The 17,122-nt window shown below is 37.8% G+C and overlaps 1 protein-coding gene across 2 annotated transcripts in view; it reads left to right on the top strand.

Annotated features, from left to right (window-relative positions):
• The window catches only part of ERMP1 (endoplasmic reticulum metallopeptidase 1), a 43,058-nt gene extending 26,529 nt beyond the window's left edge, over window positions 1-16,529 (top strand). The window contains exons 11-15 of one of the 2 annotated variants that reach the window (XM_057722235.1): window positions 2,116-2,268; window positions 4,349-4,551; window positions 5,132-5,247; window positions 15,473-15,636; window positions 15,762-16,529. In XM_057722235.1, the coding sequence (XP_057578218.1) occupies window positions 2,116-2,268; window positions 4,349-4,551; window positions 5,132-5,247; window positions 15,473-15,636; window positions 15,762-15,926 (801 nt within the window). In that variant the 3' untranslated portion in view covers window positions 15,927-16,529. The remainder of the gene's footprint in view (window positions 1-2,115; window positions 2,269-4,348; window positions 4,552-5,131; window positions 5,248-15,472; window positions 15,637-15,761) is intronic. The other variant, XM_057722236.1, reaches the window with a different exon arrangement.
• The last annotated feature ends 593 nt before the right edge of the window (window positions 16,530-17,122 follow it).

Here is a 17,122-nt window from a genome sequence, read left to right on the forward strand (position 1 = left end):
CTGCTGTGCTTCTGATGCTGTTTTATCGTTCTCTTCACTGTTTTCTTATTTATGTGTAGCTATGTTACAGACAGTGGCTTTTTAATAGAGTGAGCCTTTCTCCTTGGGTAATGGAGAATTGAACCACAGTGCATACTTCAGAGAGCTTTTCTTTCAGTCCTTGGGGATTTATTAAATATATTTGCTAGGAAGCAGTTAAACTGCTGTCAAATAATCGGTCAACAGGTTTCCTGGGGTTATCCTGTGTTAGGGCCATCATGGTTATATTGATTAAATGAGACTACTGATAGGAGTGGGATCAGGAGGAGATTCTCAGAGAGAAACCAAGAAGCAGCCAGCACATGTTGGACATTTCATAATCCCTTTTCGTTGCTTCTCTCCATTTTATTTCACACCCATTTCAGAACCTAGAGTGATATCAGAAGTAATATTTAAGACAAAAGACAGCGAAATTTAAGACAGTGGGATCCAAACACATTGTCACTGAGGCCATTCTCTTCTTCCTTCTCTCCCACTCTTTGATCCCCTTTTCATTTATCAACAGAAGTGGGCGGCAGAGGCAGAAGATGAGCCTTATGACCTGGAGAAGAGAGAATATGGATGTGGAAACTGTAGCTTAACCTGAACCTGTAGGACACCTTTGGGTAGCAGCAGGGTTGAGAATGGCAGGAACCACAGCATTGTGTCAGGAAGGTTTCATTTGGACCCAGACGACTCTGTGTGCCTAAACTTAACCAGCCTTCCAGTGGAGGCGAAACTCATTGCTTGGCAGGATATTGGACACTGTTCTGAGGAGCCACATTTTAAATATTGTGACTGTTAGGAGAAAGAGGGACAGACAGGGTAACAAGTTGTGTTTTACTAAGTCACTGCCCTAAATCCTTGGGTACTTTGTGTTATTTCTGTGCTCCAGTGTAAAAACATAAGATCTTAGACTGAAGACCAGTACTGTTTTGCCGGAGATATCCTGGTTGGCATGTTTTTACACTGTAGATATATAAAGTCTCTTAGTTTCATATAGTAGAGTATATGGTAGGTTATGAATATTTGCTTAATTTTTCATTTTCATCTCAATAAAAATATTTTCACATTTATGTTCTTCACTTTTCTGCTGATTGACCCTGGAGGGTGGGCGAGAAGGGGGAGAAGGCAAAAGGGGGAGCCGGGATTAGGTCACTGTTTCTCTGAGTAGCTCCTTCCGAACTCCTAAGGGATCTGTGGGCATATTCTGTGAATCGTGTGTCCCCCGCAGCTTTTAATTCAGTGATTTCATTACAATTAAAAAACAAATGTAAGCGTGTTTAGTACCTCCTGGATGCCCACCTTGAGACTGAGCCACTTGCTTTTCCTGCCCAAGTTCAGATTTGTTGTTTTGATTGTGTTGGCTTTGGTTAACTCAGCAGTGAAAAGGGCAGAATTACATTTTCCCCCGGTTTCAATTTTCATAGTTGTTTTTTTTTTTTCAATTGAACTATAAGTTGGTTTACAATATTATTTTAGTTTCAGGTGCAGAATTATTTTCATTGCACTTTTTCCTTATATGCAGGTCCACAGGCAGAGTCTTCAAGGTGCATCTAAATGCTAGTTCAGATGGATCAGCATCTGGGCATATTATGAACACATATTAGGACCTGAGTTTTCTTGAAAGAGGCCTGCTTGTGTGTGTAAAAGCTTACCCTTGGTTCTTTAATAAAAGCCTGATGTCATGATGTTTGGTACAGTTAAATAGTGTCTGCTGTGCAGTTCACTGTAGGGTATTGATAGAGTCAGAAATAAAATAAGGTCACGGTTTGACTGATGATGGATGTACATCTTCTGGTCCCTTGGCTGACTGAGCAGAGACACTGTCTCAGTTTCCTCTTTCCCTCTTACTGTCTGACTGCCTATTAAAAAGGCACCATCATGCAGACGAGGGCATCTATCATTCATCTAGGCTCTGACTTGCAATGGAAATCCCCTCTAATTAGTGCTTTGTGTACTGGGAGTTGGAGTATGTTAGCACGCGCTGCTTCATGTCCTTCGTTATCTGTCTGACAGTACCTGTTACAAAGTAAAGTCAGTAAAACTACCTTTCTGCCAATGGTAATTTTTCTATTTTTGTGTTCTGTGTTTTAGATTAACTTCATCTATCTTGCCAAAAGCACAAAAAGAACCATGCTGACTTTAACTTTGGCATGTACAATGACATTCCTCCTTGTTTGCAGTGGAACATTTTTCCCATACAGCTCCAACCCTGCCAGTCCAAAGCCAAAGAGAGTGTTTCTTCAGGTAAGGGCGATTTTGTGTGAGCTGCTTGAGATTCTGGAGAGGAAAGGCTTGTGGTGGTTTAAGCTTTACTAGTCAACAGTGAAGCTCAAAACACATAAGTGACTTTTCTACTGTTGACCTGTTTGTTTGTTGTACCTTGACTGTTTTGTGTAAGGCAGTGTGGAAAAGGCTGACGGTCAAGAGGCTTTCTTAGCAGCTAGAAACACTTCTCCCAAGAGACGAAATTGGAGATGTCTGCTTGTTGTTCTTATTACTGTTCAAATTACAAAAATATACCTACTTGGAAAAATGAGAGCAAATATGTATCATGGAATAATGAGCTGTTAGAAGTACAGACTGTAAAAATGTCTGCAGGCTGAGTAAAAATATGAACTCCTGTCAACTGGGAAAACAAAATAGATTCTTTAAAATGCAGTAAGATCGATCTTACGTAATGTTCAAGTGTGATGGTGATATGTGTTCGTGAAAATATAATAACTTAGATATTAATAAAATGAGATTTAGAACTTTTTAGATTTCAGGTTTTTCTGCAAACTTTTTAGATCCGGTATAAAACAGGGAAAAGAACTTAAGTCACCTTAAAAAGGCCAAGAGTCATAACCTAGATAATTATTCAAGGACTTGAGTAAATAATAATAATATATTTGAACTTAAATATCAGAGAGATTTTGAGAAACAGCCAGCTATTCCTTGTTTTTGTTTATAATCGTGTAGGACACAGGGATACATTTTATGTGACAGATTTTCCAATTACACCAGTATTCATTAGGAAAAGCTGAATTTTTATTTTTAAAAACTCCTGTTCTGATTTGTCTCGGGGTTCTCTTCTTCCCCAGTGCCAGAAGTTGGCAAACTTTTCCTGTAAGGGGCCAGATAAAAAATATTTTAGGCTCTGCCAGCCACGTGGTGTCTGCTGCAGCTACTCTGTTTTTACAGAGTGAGAGCAGCCATAGACAATACCACAGATGAATGTGAGCGTGTGTTAATAAAGCTTTATTTATAGAAACGGTAGTGGGCCATGTGGCCTGTGGGCTGTGGTTTACCCCTGCCCTTTGCAGTTCTTTTCCTTTTCCTATTTGATATTCTTCAGGCTGGTTTCTGCTGTTAATGGAGCTGTTCCAGATGGAGCATGGTGCCTTTTCATAGAGTTCTGTTGGGCACAAGTCTGGCCTCTAGTGGTGAGGCGTGACTCCCGTTTTCTCTGCACATGAATTAGCTTCATGTAACGCACTGAAAGGAAAGTGTGTGTGTATTTCTTCTAGAGTGTATTTAAGTCCTTTTAGGAGTTCTAGTGTTCGTGTCTCTTGTATCTGAAACAGTAAGTTTTCAGAAGAATTTTATATGAAATTTAAATATAGAAATATATTTGTAAGAAGTAATGAAACAATCATCTGAATATCTGTTGCGTTTAAAAGGTCGTCAGCTGTACCGTAGAAAGCCCTCGTGTTCCCTTCTTGATCCCAGCTCTTTTGCTGCTCTCCCTCTTACCACCGCCCAGAGTACTCACTGTCTTAAACGTTGGAGTTAATCATTATTTTACCACATACGTATGAATCTCTAAGCAGCAGCACGTAGTTCTGACGGTTTCTGAGCTTCTTACGCATAAAGCTGCGCCGTGTACTCCGGTGACTTGCTTCTTATTGCCCAGCAGCATGTTGGAGTCGTCCAGGCTGGTTTGTGTCACTGAAGTTCATTATTTTTCGTTGCTGAGCAGACTTCTGTGGTAGGGTGATGCCCCAATTTATTTGCCCATTCTACGGTTAACGGACATTTGGGTGGTTTCCAGTGTTTGCTAATATGGACCATGCTGAACCAACACTCTTGTACCTCGCAAGAGTTTCTCTGAGGTCCACATTCAGGAGTGGCGTTGCTGGCCTGAAGGGCGTGCGCATGTTAGCTTCACTGGGTGATGCTAAGCAGTGTCCTAAAGGGATCGTGCCAGTGGTGTGTGAGGGCTCCTGTTCCTCGGTTGCCTCATCCCTTCGTGGTATTGTCACTTCGTCACTTTTGTTAATCTGGGGTGGGGATGTGGGTGAAGGAGTTGAGGCAGGCGTTTCCTCATTAGTCTCGTTCTTTTCAGCATGTGACTAGAACATTTCATGATTTGGACGGAAACGTAGTTAAACGGGACTCTGGAGTATGGATCAATGGGTTTGATTATACCGGCATGTCTCACATAACATCTCACGTTCCCGAGATCAACGATACCATCCGAGCTCGCTGTGAGGAGAACGCACCCCTCTGTGGTTTCCCTTGGTATCTTCCAGTGCACTTCCTCATCAGGTTGGTTCATTACTTTTCTGCTTCTGGGTGGGGGTTAGTTTGTTCTCAAGTCCTATCACTGTAGTGGTACTTTATTATTTAAACTGGTTAACACAGAAGTTGAGTGTTGTTTATACTATTTTTTTCTTATATCACTACAGAAGTTGTATTTCTTTGGTGCGATAAAGCACTCAGAAGTATCCCCGCCCCCCCAAATTTTGCTTTTTTAAATTTAGGAAGTCTTTCCTCTAGAAGCCTGAATAGTTTAGAAAGGGTAGCCCTCTTAACTAGTCTAACAGATAGCAAGCAGCTAGGCTCAATTTCGGATTGTTTGATTTCTGGGAAGTTTTTATGGTTTGGCAGTGAAAGAATAGATGAGAAGACATATGATCAGTAGTGGCGTCAAGATCACCTAGGATCCTTGTTCTTAACTTTGGGAAGGTTTTATTATACAATAACCTGGGCTTCAGAGAAACTCACACTCTTTATCAATATATCCATCAGAGTTTATGTGTTTATTATATTCTGAGCACTTCCGTGAGTTATAGTTAGAAATCAACTAATAAAGCAACCTAAATATTGAAGTTATCTTTCCAAATAGGAAAAACTGGTATCTTCCTGCCCCAGAAGTTTCTCCAAGAGAACCTCCTCATTTCAGACTTGTATCCAAAGAACAGACACCCTGGGATTCTATAAAGCTGACCTTTGAAGCAACAGGTAAATCATATGATAGTTTTTTCTTCTGTCACTTCTAAAACATTTTTAATACACACATATTTTTTTTCCTGAAATTTATAATAGTGACCAGCAACTTAGGAAGAACTTAGTGTTTTTAAAAGCAATTGAAGCTGGTTATGATTTTTAAAAGAAAATTTAATAGACTTTACTTTTTAGAGCAGTTTTAAGTGTACAGAAAAACTGAGCAGAAAGTACAAAGATTTCCCTATCTTCCCCTCTACCCCCCAGCTTCCCTTATTATCTTTTTGCATTAAATGTGGTACATTTTTTGTAATTGATGAGCCAACATTGATACGTTATTAACTAAAGTCCTTAGTTTACATTAGGCTTAGTTCACTCTTTGTGTTTAGTTCTGTGGGTTTTGACAGATGCGTGTTGTCACATATCCACCATGACAGTATCATACAGAACGGAGTCACTGCCCTCAGATCCTGTTTCTACTTATGCACGCCTCTCTCCCTCCAGCAACCACTGACCTTTTTTACTGTCTCCATTGTTTTGCCTTTTCCAGAATATCATATAGCTGGAATTATACTTTGTAGCGTTTTCAGATTGCCTTCTTTCCTTTAGTAATTTGCATCCGGTAGTATCAGTCTTCCGACTTTATTTCTCTTCGGTATATTGCTTATTGCTTGTCTTTTGTCTTTAAGGTGCGTTATGTCTTTTAGTGGCTTGATAGCTCATTTGTTTTTGTTGCTGTGAATGTACCAGAGTTTATCTTCTTATCTACTGAAGAACATCTTGGTTGTTCCCAGTTTTTGGCAGTTACGAATAAAGCTGCTATAAACATTTGTGTGCAGATTTTTGTGTAAAATAAGTTTTCACCTCATTTGGATAAATAGGATTATAATTGCTGGATGGTACAGTACGCTTATATTTACCTTCGTAAGAAACTGCCAAAGTGGTCTTCCGAAGGCAGGATGAATTCCGACCAGCAATGAATGTGAGTTGCTCTACGTTCTCACCAGCATTTGGTGCTGTTAGTGTTTTGGATTTTAGCCATTCTTATAGATACATAGTGGTATCTCATTATTGTTTTAATTTGCAATTCCCTAATGACATATGATGTTGAGCATCTTTTCATGCTTATTTGCCATCTGTGTAACTTCTTTGGTAAGGTTATCTATTCCAGTCTTTTTTTGTCTATTTATTAATTTTGTTTTCTTGTTGAGATTTCAGAGTGCTTTGTATATATAAGTCCTTTCTCATGTGTTTTGCAAATATTTTCTCCTAGTTTGGCTTGTATTTTCATATCTTAATGGTGTTTTTCATAGAGCATAAGTGTTTTAATTTATCGAAGTCCAACTTAATCATTTTTCTTTTATGGAATGAGCTTTTGATGTATCTAAAAATCATTGCCAAACCCAAGGTCTCCAGATTTTCTCTGATGTTACCTTCTAGAAGTTTTAAAATTCTGCCTTTTACACTTAGGTCTATTTTTTATTATATATATATATATATATATATATTTGTTTTTTTTTCACTATTCAAAGGCTTTACATGTGTTATATCATTTAATTCTCAAAGTGCCACATTACGTGAGGTACTATGATTTTTCTAACAGTCTTATAATTATAGGTTCATTTGCATATATCTTTTAAATAGCATCTCAAAATATTGCACTCTGCCACCAAATAAGTCTGTTTCACCAAATTATTCTCTGATGTTATGATATATTTTGAATTAATTTTTATAAAAAGTATAAAGTCTGTGTCTAGATTAATTTTTTTTTGCATGTGGATTTCCAGTTGTTCCAGTACCATTTGTTGAAGACTATCCTGTCTCCATTGAGTTGCCTTTGTTTCTTTGTCAGAGATCAGTTGACTATATCTGTGTGGGGCTATTTCCAGGCTCTAAATTTTGTTCTCATCTATTCCTCTATTCTTTTCCCATTACAGCACTCTCTTGATCTCTTTAGCCTATAGTATTTCTTGGAGTCGGGTAGTATCAGTCTTCCGACTTTATTTCTCTTTGGTATATTGCTTACGCTTGTCTTTTGTCTTTCCGTGTATCAATTTGTCAATCTATCCACAAAATAACTGTTTGGGATTTTGATTGGAATTGCATTGAACCTGTGGATCAAGTTCAGGAAAATGACATCATTATTGACTCTTCCTATCCATGACATGGAATGTCTCTCCATTTATTTATATCTTGATTTTTTTTTGTAGTTTCACAGTTTTGCTCATATAGATCTTATACATATTTTGTGAGATTTATGCCTAAGTATGTCATTTTTGAGGTGCTAATGTAAATAGTATTGTTCATTGCTGGTATATAGGAAGACAGTTGACTTTTGTATATTAACCTTGTATCCTGCAAGCTTGCTGTAATTGTTTATTAGTTTCAAGGTGTTTTTTTGGTTGATTCCTTTGGATTTTCTACATAGATGATCGTGTCATTTGCAAACAAAGACAGTTTTATTTCTTCCTTCGCAGTCTTTAGACCTCTTATTTCCTTTTCCTATCTACTGGCATTAGCTAGGACTTCCAGTATGATTTTGAAAATGAGTGGTAAGAACAAGGCAACATCTTTGCCTTGTTCCAGATCTTAATGGGAAAGTTTTCTCAACAGTGGAGCATGATGTCGGCTGCAAGTTTTGTACAGATGTTCTTCATCAGGTGGAGGAAGTTCCCATCTGTTTTTAGTTTGCTAAGGGTTTTTAGTCTGAATGAGTGTTGGATTTTGTCACGTTTCTGTCTTTTGATGTGACCCTTTGGTTTTTCTTCAGCCTGTTGATGTGATGGATTACATTACTTGATTTTCGAATGTTGAACCAATCTTGCTGACCTGGAATAAATTCTGCTCGGTCATAGTGTATAATTCTTATACATTGTTGGATTTGATTTTCTAATATTATGTTGAGGATTTTTACATCTGTTTTCAGGAGGGAGTACTAATCTTGAAGTTTTCCTGTAACGTCTTTGTGTGATTTTGGTATTAGGGTAATACTGCTTCTATCTTCTGGAGGAGGTTGTAGAGAATTTGTATAATTTCTTCCTTAAATGTTGGGTAGAATTCACTAGTGAATCCATCTGGGCCTCGTTCTGTTTTGGAAAGTCATTAATTATTGGCTCAGTTTTGTTTAATAAATAAAGGACTATTTCAGATTGTTTCTTCTTGTGTGTGTATTGGCAGGTTGTGTCTTTGAAGGAATTGGTCTATTTCATCTGGGCTATCAAATTTCAGGGCCTACAGTGTTCATAATATTTTTATTCTTTTACTGTCCATGGGATCTGTGGTGATATCAACTCCATTTCTGAGATTAGTAATCTGCATCTTCTCTCTTTTTTTCATAACCTGGTTAGAGGTTTAATGATTTTATTGATCTTTTCAAAGAATCAGTTTTTGGTCCTATTGATTTTCTCCACTGACTTCCTATTTCAATTTTGTTAATTTCTGCTCTATAATTATTTCTTTCTTTCTTTCTACTTAATTTGGATTTAATTTACTCTTCTTTTTCTAGTTTATTGATGTGGAAGCTTAGATTACTGATTTAGATCATCTTTTCTAATGTATCCATTCAATGCTATATTTTTCCCCCTAAGCATTATTTTGGCTGCATCTCACAAATTTAAAATTTTAGTTCAATTTATTTAAAAATTTCTCTTGAGGCTTCATTTGTTATGCACAAGTATGTTCTTTAATCTTCAAGTATTTTGTATTTTTCAGCTGTTTTTCAGTATTGATTTCTAGTTTAGTTTCATTGTGGTTGAGAGCATACTTTATGATTTTTAAATTTGTTGACGTGTGTTTTATGGTGCAGGATATGGTCTCTCTTGATGAATGTTCCATGTGAGCTTGAAAAGAATGTGTATTCTGGCGTTGGATGAAGTTCTGTGAATGTTTTTGATGGTGGTGTTTTAGATCAACTGTATATCCTTACTGATTTTATGCCCAGTGGATTTGTCAGTTACTGTAGAGGGTTGCTGAAGTCTCCAACTATAATGGTGAATTTGTCTTGTTTCTCTTTCCATTCTGTCATTTTTTGCCTCACCTATTTTGGTCTGCTTTTAGGCACATATCAGTTACACTTGTTTGATACAACTGATGTATTAGTATTTTGATTGTACTTGTTAAAATTATTTTAAGTGGTTTAGAGCTTACAGTAAGTTCACTTTCAAATAACACTATACTGCTTCATGGGTAGCAGATACTTTGTAATGTTATATTCCCAATTCTTCCCTCCATGGGATTCTGTAAATTTGACTTTTGAAGCAATGGGTAAGTCAGACAACAGTTTTTTTTTTTTCTCACTCTCTTTCACTTCTTAAATTTTTTAATATGTTGCATATGGGTTTTTTTTTTTCCCTCAGATTTATTATCGTGACCAGCAATTTGAGAGCTTATAATGTTTCTAAAAACAAATTGAGGCATATTATAATTTTTAAGGAGCCTTACTGAAAAACTTTGTGTCAGATATTGGTCATCAAGTAGATCTAAAACAGCATTTGCCCTGGCATTAATAGACAGTGTGACTTTACTTAACCTTTCTTGGTATATTTACCATGTTTAAAACTGGTAGTTAGCTCCTTGAGCTTCTCAACTGGTGTTCTGGCTTCTCTGTTTTCTCTCTAAGACTTATTTTTCAAAGCTACATTTGATCATGTCACTTCCCTACTTAAAGAACTTTTAACAGTTTCCTGTTGCTGCAGCAGTTTCCTGTTGCTGCAGAATGTGCCCAGATTCTTTGGGAGAGCATGTTTGGTCTTTGGCAGGCTGGCCTATGTATCTGTTTAAGCTTTTCTCAGCACTTCCCTTGATGCCCTCCTTAGCTACATCCAACTGCTCCTTTCTGTCCAGTCACTCTCATTCCTGGTGAGAGTGATATTTTCTTGCTACTACCTCCCTCCCAAAGTCTGTGTTTCTCCTCTTGGCAAAATGCCAAGATCACTGTGACCTTCCCCTCCTATCATCTTTCTCCAACAGACTAAGCAACTGCTATCCTTTTTCTTCCTTTTGTACATATTTTGATTGTAGCACTGACCTCCTTGTATCATGGTTATTTAGTTCCTGTCTGTATTTTCCACTGGAATTCAAGGAAGGCAGACGTGGACGGGGTTTTATTTTTCTTTCTATTCTTGGTGTCCAGTCAAATAACTGGCACGTAATGGGCACTCAAATGTGTTGTTAAGTTTGGCAGCTTTTTTCTTTTTAAGATGGTTCCCAGAAATGTGAACAAACACCATACTAGATGTTTCCAGTGAAGGTATGTTTTGGATGGGATTGACAATTAATTTAAATCAGTAAACTCTGAGTAAAGCAGATTGTTCTCTGTAATGTGGTGGGCTTCATCCAGTCAGTTGAAGGCCTTTAAAAAAAAAAAAAAAAAAAAGACTCACCTCCTCCAAGAAGGGGGAGTTTTGCCAGCACAGCCTAGATTCAAATTCAGCTCTTCCCTGAGTCTCCAGCCTGCCACACTCCCTGCAGATTTTGGATTTGCCAGCCTCTACGATTACACGAACCAGTTCTGTAAAGTAATTCTCTTTCTCTACAAATCCTATTCTGTTTCTCTAGAGAACCCTAATGCAGGAAGCTCACTTCTAAAAGTTCCTGCTACTGTTCACTCTGTACTTTAATTACTGAGTTTAAAAAAAAATTGATAGAAAGTTGCCTAGACTTGAGTGAAAAGTATCTTCAAACATAACTTTCCCCCTTGCTTATTTTTATTCATTCATATATATGTGTTATAAATTTATTTATTTATTGGCTGTGTTGGGTCTTTGTTGCTGCGCGGGCTTTCTCTAGTTGCAGAGAGCAGGGGCTACCCTTTGCTGCGGTACATGGGGTTCTCTTGTTGCAGAGCACAGGCTCTAGACGTGTGGGCTTCAGTAGTTATGGCACATGGGCTCAATAGTTGTGGCTCATGGGCTCTAGAGCACAGGCTCAGTAGTTGTGGTGCACGGGCTTCGTTGCTCCATGGCATGTGGGATCTTCCCAACCAGGGCTCGAACCCGTGTCCCCTGCATTGGTAGGCGGATTCCCAACCGCTGTGCCACCAGGGAAGCCCCCATATATATTTTTTAAGGCTTAATTTATATACATTGACATGTCCAGATTGTATAGTTTGATTAGTTTTGATAAAAGCATACATATACCCATGTAACCCCTATCAAAACACAAAACATTTCCAACAGCCCAGAAGGTTTGCTTACACTCAGTCTCCCTGACCCTGAGAAGCAACTTTCTGATTCCTACGTTGACAGATTCGATTTGCCCATTCTTGAACTTCATATACATGAAATCATCCAGTATGTAATATTCTGTGTCTGGTCATTAAGCAAAATGTGTTTGAGATTGAGCTGTGTTGTTTTTGAGTATCTTTTCATTGCTGTGTAGTATTCAGTGGATGACTATACCACCACTTACCATTCTCCTGTTGATGGACACGTGGCTGTTTCCAGTTGGGGCCTGATAGGAATAAAGCTGTTACCAACATTCTTGTACAAAGCTATTTGGGAATATATGTTTTCCACTTCTCCTGGATAAGTATCTAGGAGAGGAATTGTTTGGTTCATAGGATGGACTTATGTTTAACTTGTTTTTTTTTCCATTTTTTCCCTCCCACCAGTAGTGTATGAGAGGTCCAGTTACTCCACATTTTCACCAGAATTTGTTTTTTTTTTTTTTCATTTTATCACTTCTTGTGGATGTTTAGTAGTAGATCTTGCATTCCTCTGATAATTAAGTGGTGGAACACTTTTCTAAGTGCTTACTGGCTATTATTATGCTTTGTTTCCTTGTCTTTTTCCCTTTTAAAAATTGGTCTTATTGTCTATACATTCTAGATAACACTATATCTGATAAAGGACTTCGTCAGGATTTTCTTAATGATGTGTTCTAATGTGAAGAAGTTTTAAATTTTTATGAAGTCCATTTTATCAGATTTTTCTTTCAGAATTAATCCTTTATGTGTCTTCCAAAAAAGCTTGCCTACCCAGAGATCATGAAAACAGACTTTGTTTTCTTCTAGAAACTTTATAGCTTTAAGCTATCATGTTTAGGCCTGGGATCCACCTTGAATTAATTTTTGTGTATGGTGTGAGGTAGAGGTCCTTCTTCCTTTTTGGATATCCGGTTGTTCTAGCACCATCTGTTGAAAAGATTTTGCTTATACTGAATTGCTTTGCTGCCCTTGTCAAAAATTGTTTGTATGTACCTCAGTTCTGCCCACTTTTTTTCTGAACTTTCTCTTCTACAAGTAGCTTGTTTGGTTTTTGTATTTTTTGGTGACCTGTGGCCGTCATATTGTAAAAAATAACATTTATTGTATTAAGGCATAGTTCATTCAGTTTAACACAGAAGGACTTGAAAATCTAGTAAGCGAGGGAAGGTGGAGGACAGGATGGTAGTAGTGAAATAATAAGATTTGGTAGTTAACCAGTGGGATGAGGCGCTAACGGGAAGTAAGTGCCTTAGCTGAGGGTGAATGCTTCTGTTTTCTAGGCTTTAAAATTTTAACTAGAAATAAATTTATTTTGTACCAACTGGTTTTCTTGCTCATGCCAATAATTATTTTTTACTTCATTTAAATGCCAGCCTATAAAAAGGAAGCACAGAAAAAAAATCAAACCTTTCTCTATCCTTTATACACAATTTGGAGAATTCCAATAAAATTTAGGTTCCTGGCAGTCAGGTTGCACATCTGCTGCCCTGTGTTTTGTGATAAAAAATGTCAAGAAATCATTAAAAAAAAATTGACAGTATGTGTATGTGGGTCTGTTTGTGCACCAACTACCACACTTAATTTCAGAAGCTTTATAATTTAATGATTGGGAGAGTTAAGATCCTTTGTAGTTTCTGTTTTTCAGTATTTTCCTTGCCTTTTTTTGCATCCTTATTTTTCCACACTTTTATTATTTAGAACTTGAGTACTAACTAGTATAAAACATACTGCTAATTGGTATTTAGGGGAGTATTGTAATAAATTTATAAATTAAGGAGAACTGACACTACAGTGTTGAATCACCCTATCCATGAACTGGGAATGTTTTTGCATTTGTTCAGTCAGTTCTACTTTTGTGTCTTTCAGGAGTGTTGTAAAGGTTTTGCTGCTGTTATAAATAGGATTTTCTCTACTCTTATGTCCTCAAACTGGCTATGTCTTTTTATGTATGAAGGCAGTTGACTTCTGTATGTCAATTTTATGTCTTGCTACCTTACTGAATCTTTTATTTTTTTAATCATTGATACTAGGGTTCTCCAGGTATACCAGGAATTGCCAAACTTTAAAGGGCCAGATAGTAAATATTTTAGGTTTTGCCGTATCTCTCCTTTATAGATTCTTTTTTTTTGTTAACCACTCTTTAAAAATGTAAAAGCCATTCTTAGCTCAAGCGCCATATAAATACAGACCTCAGGTATAGTTTGTTGACTACTGTATATCATCTGCAAATAATGTTTAATTTTTCTTTGCCAGCTCTTATGCCTCTAATTGATTTTTGTCTAAATAGCTACTACTCCTAGGATAGAACAGTTGTAAAGATGGTGAGCATCCTTGCCTTGTTCTGTTTTCCCATGATGTAAGATACTGACTTTAGGACTAAGGTATATATATTTTTATTGTGTTAAACAGGCATTCATCACTTGTCATTTCTTGAATGTTTTTATGAGGAGTGGATTTTTAATTTTGTGAAGAGCTTTTTTGGCTTGTATATATAATCATGGGACTTTTCTTCCTTGGATCGTTTAATGGTATACCCTACCAGGTCATACATAGCCTATATTTTCTTAATGTGATGTTGGATTTGTTTGCTAATATATTTAGAAATTTTGCATCAGTGTCCATGAGTGATACTGGTTTGTGTGGTTTGGGTTTTTTTTTTTAACTTGGTATGTCCTTATCAGATTTAGATATATATTATGAATGTATATAAACACCGTGAATGTTACACATCATAAAACAGTAAGTTGTCGTTATTTTCTTTTTCTTGCAACAGTTTATGGTGCATTAGAACTATTTGATTGAAAAGTTGGCTTGAATTCTTCTCTAAAATCACCTGGGCCTGGTGCTTTTCCTTAGGGTAGTTTCTTAACTTTTTCTAGGGAAATTGGTTGGCTTTAACTTTATTATCACTGTGCTCAGTTTTGATAATCTGTATTTTCCTAGCAAAGTATCCATTTCATTTGGGTTTTCAAACTTATAGAGGTTGGCAGAGTGATTGTGTGAATTTTTAAAATTTGTTCTGCTTATTTTTCTTATTTGTGTATATTTTCTCTGCTCCACTCTTCTCCTCCCCGCCCCCCCACCTCTTTCCCAATCAGGTTGCCTAGTGGCTGTCTTGTTAATTTAAAAAAATAACAGATTTTTGATTGTTATGTCTGTTTGGTCTATTCTCTATTTCATTGATTTCTACTTTTATCTGTAATAGTTATTTCCTTCCTTGTCTTTTTGAAAACTCTGTCCACTTGCCTGAAATAACCTTTGTTCTTCTCTAAGCATGTTTCTTGGAAAATAGTATGTGATTAGGTCTAGCTTGGTAAGCTAAGTTAAATTTTTTTCTTTTAGCAGCCGGGCTAGGTGTATTCACATTTATTTTTATAACTAATACTTTCAGTCTCAACTTTCTCACTATTTGTAATTGTGTGTTTTATTTGCCATATTCCTTTTTCTATGATGTGTTGTCTTTGCTTTTTAAATAAGGCTTATATTTTTCCATTTGATCGCCTGTTATTTAACCTTGTACTATCTGTGTGTGTTTTTAACTGTGCTCTTTAACTCTTATCAGCTTGTACAAGTTTGATTACCTGCTCTCCCCTTTCCCTCTGTTTGTTATGTGCAGCATTTGCACATTAGTCTTCCCCCCCTCACCTCCGTGTTTGTGTGTGTGGATATATTAAAATCGCCACTATCAGTTCTTTGGCTTTGGTTTTTGCAGTTATCTCTTGGTTAGATGAAGCTTACTCTTGATTTCTGAAGGAGGGCTCATGAGTGGTAGGTTCTTGCATGTTTAAATGACCAGGCCAAGATGTAAACACAGGTTTTCTCATTATAAATTCCGTGCCTTTTCTGCCACACCTCCTTACTTACCTTTGTTGATACACACTGAACGTCCAAACTGGCAGACCTTCATCAAGTTTGTACTGAGTGTCTTTCAAGTGATATATAGCATGAACTTCATAGTCTGGTTTGGGTGGTGGGTGGTTTTTCTTGTTACTTTTTTAAAGATTGTTTTAATTGTTCTTCCTTCCTCTTATCCTACAGGACCAAGCCATATGTCGTTCTATGTTCGGGCCCACAAAGGGTCTATGCTTTCTCAGTGGTCTCTCGGCAGTGGCACCCCAGTCACGAGTAAAGGAGGGGACTACTTTGTATTTTATTCCCATGGACTCCAAGCCTCTGCATGGCAGTTCTGGATAGAAGTGCAGGTGGGAATTTCCCAGCATTGCTGGTATTACGGATCAGGTTTCCAGGTGGTATTTGGCAAGAACCTCGGGATCAGTCAGTATTCTGCCTTCTTAGAACTAGAGAACTAACTAATTTTTTCCTCCAGGTCTTGGAAGAACAGCCTGAAGGAATGGTCACGGTGGCCATTGCTGCCCATTATTTTTCTGGGGAAGACAAGCGATCCTCCCAGCTGGATGCTTTGAAAGGAAAATTCCCAGACTGGACATTTCCCTCAGCCTGGGTGTGCACCTACAATCTCTTTGTGTTTTAATCTTGTGGATGAGCTCTAAGTACATGCCCAGTGGGATATGCCATGTGGCACTGTTTCTCCTTATGGTACACGGATGTTTGTATGTAAGTCGATGAATTTTAACAAGCATACGTTCAAAGAGCTTTATGGGCTAACACTCTTCAGGGCCAAGCACCGTCTATAATGGTTACACTGTGGGGTAGTGTGCATGGCCATTTTGACACTTGAAAATACCAATTTTATGGCACTTAAGCACATGTGGGTACTGCCACTACACACATGTCATCTTCTATGACCTTAAGGACAAAAGCCAACAAACCACTTTAATAGTTGTCCCCTTAGGATCATGAAAGATGCAGAAGGTACTGTAAATCCATTGTTAATAAGACAAATGACATTTCCAATTAAAGCCCAAGACCCTTTTCTGTGTCAGTAGATAGGTAAAATATCCTTCACAGAGGTAATGATTCCCCTTGAGACCTAACTCTGTAGGTCATTAGAAAGCAATTGCAGGGCTTCCTAGATGGCGCAGTGGTTAAGAATCCGCCTGCCAGTGCAGGGGACGCAGGTTCGATCCCTGCTCCGGGAAGATCCCATTTAAAAAAAAAAAAAAAAAAAAAGAAAGCAATTGCAATGAAGACTGGGGAAGAACCATTGGGCTTTTCAGGCCCCAGCCTGTGCTGAAAACTGTGCTTCTGCAGGCAGCCTTAGAGTGTGCTTTTGCATCTCTGAAGTCCTGGTCCTCAGATGTGGAAACCTGTGTTGATTTGGTGACTCCTGTCCTGCTGGCAAGTGGTCACTGAGATGGTTGTTTTCAATGCCTGTTTCCCTCTGAAACATATCCCCCCCCCACCCCATATGTTATGTTGTGAGAAGAGGAGCATTTGTTTAGTTACATTTTCCTCTGGGGTTTCACAGGCTCTTTTGATTTAGAATATTGTTTGTCCAAGTATATGGCGTTAACTTCCTTCCTCAGCACACTGAGTTGCCATGGTGGCTATTGAGGGGTGGGAGGAGGGTAGGATTGGGAGTGGCTGGGCATTTTATTATTTATTCTCTTCATTGTTTAGAAGTCTTCTGTTAACCAAGGTTAATCCTTTAGGGCATAATTTTATTGATGCACTGGGTCCTTATTTTTGTCTGTTTTCCAGCCAGTTGAACACATTAGTTTCTCGGTAACTTACTATGTCCAGCAGCGCTGGCTTTCCTGAGACTTG

This window comes from Hippopotamus amphibius, chromosome 2 (assembly GCF_030028045.1).
Source record: "Hippopotamus amphibius kiboko isolate mHipAmp2 chromosome 2, mHipAmp2.hap2, whole genome shotgun sequence".
Classification (NCBI taxonomy): domain Eukaryota; kingdom Metazoa; phylum Chordata; class Mammalia; order Artiodactyla; family Hippopotamidae; genus Hippopotamus; species Hippopotamus amphibius.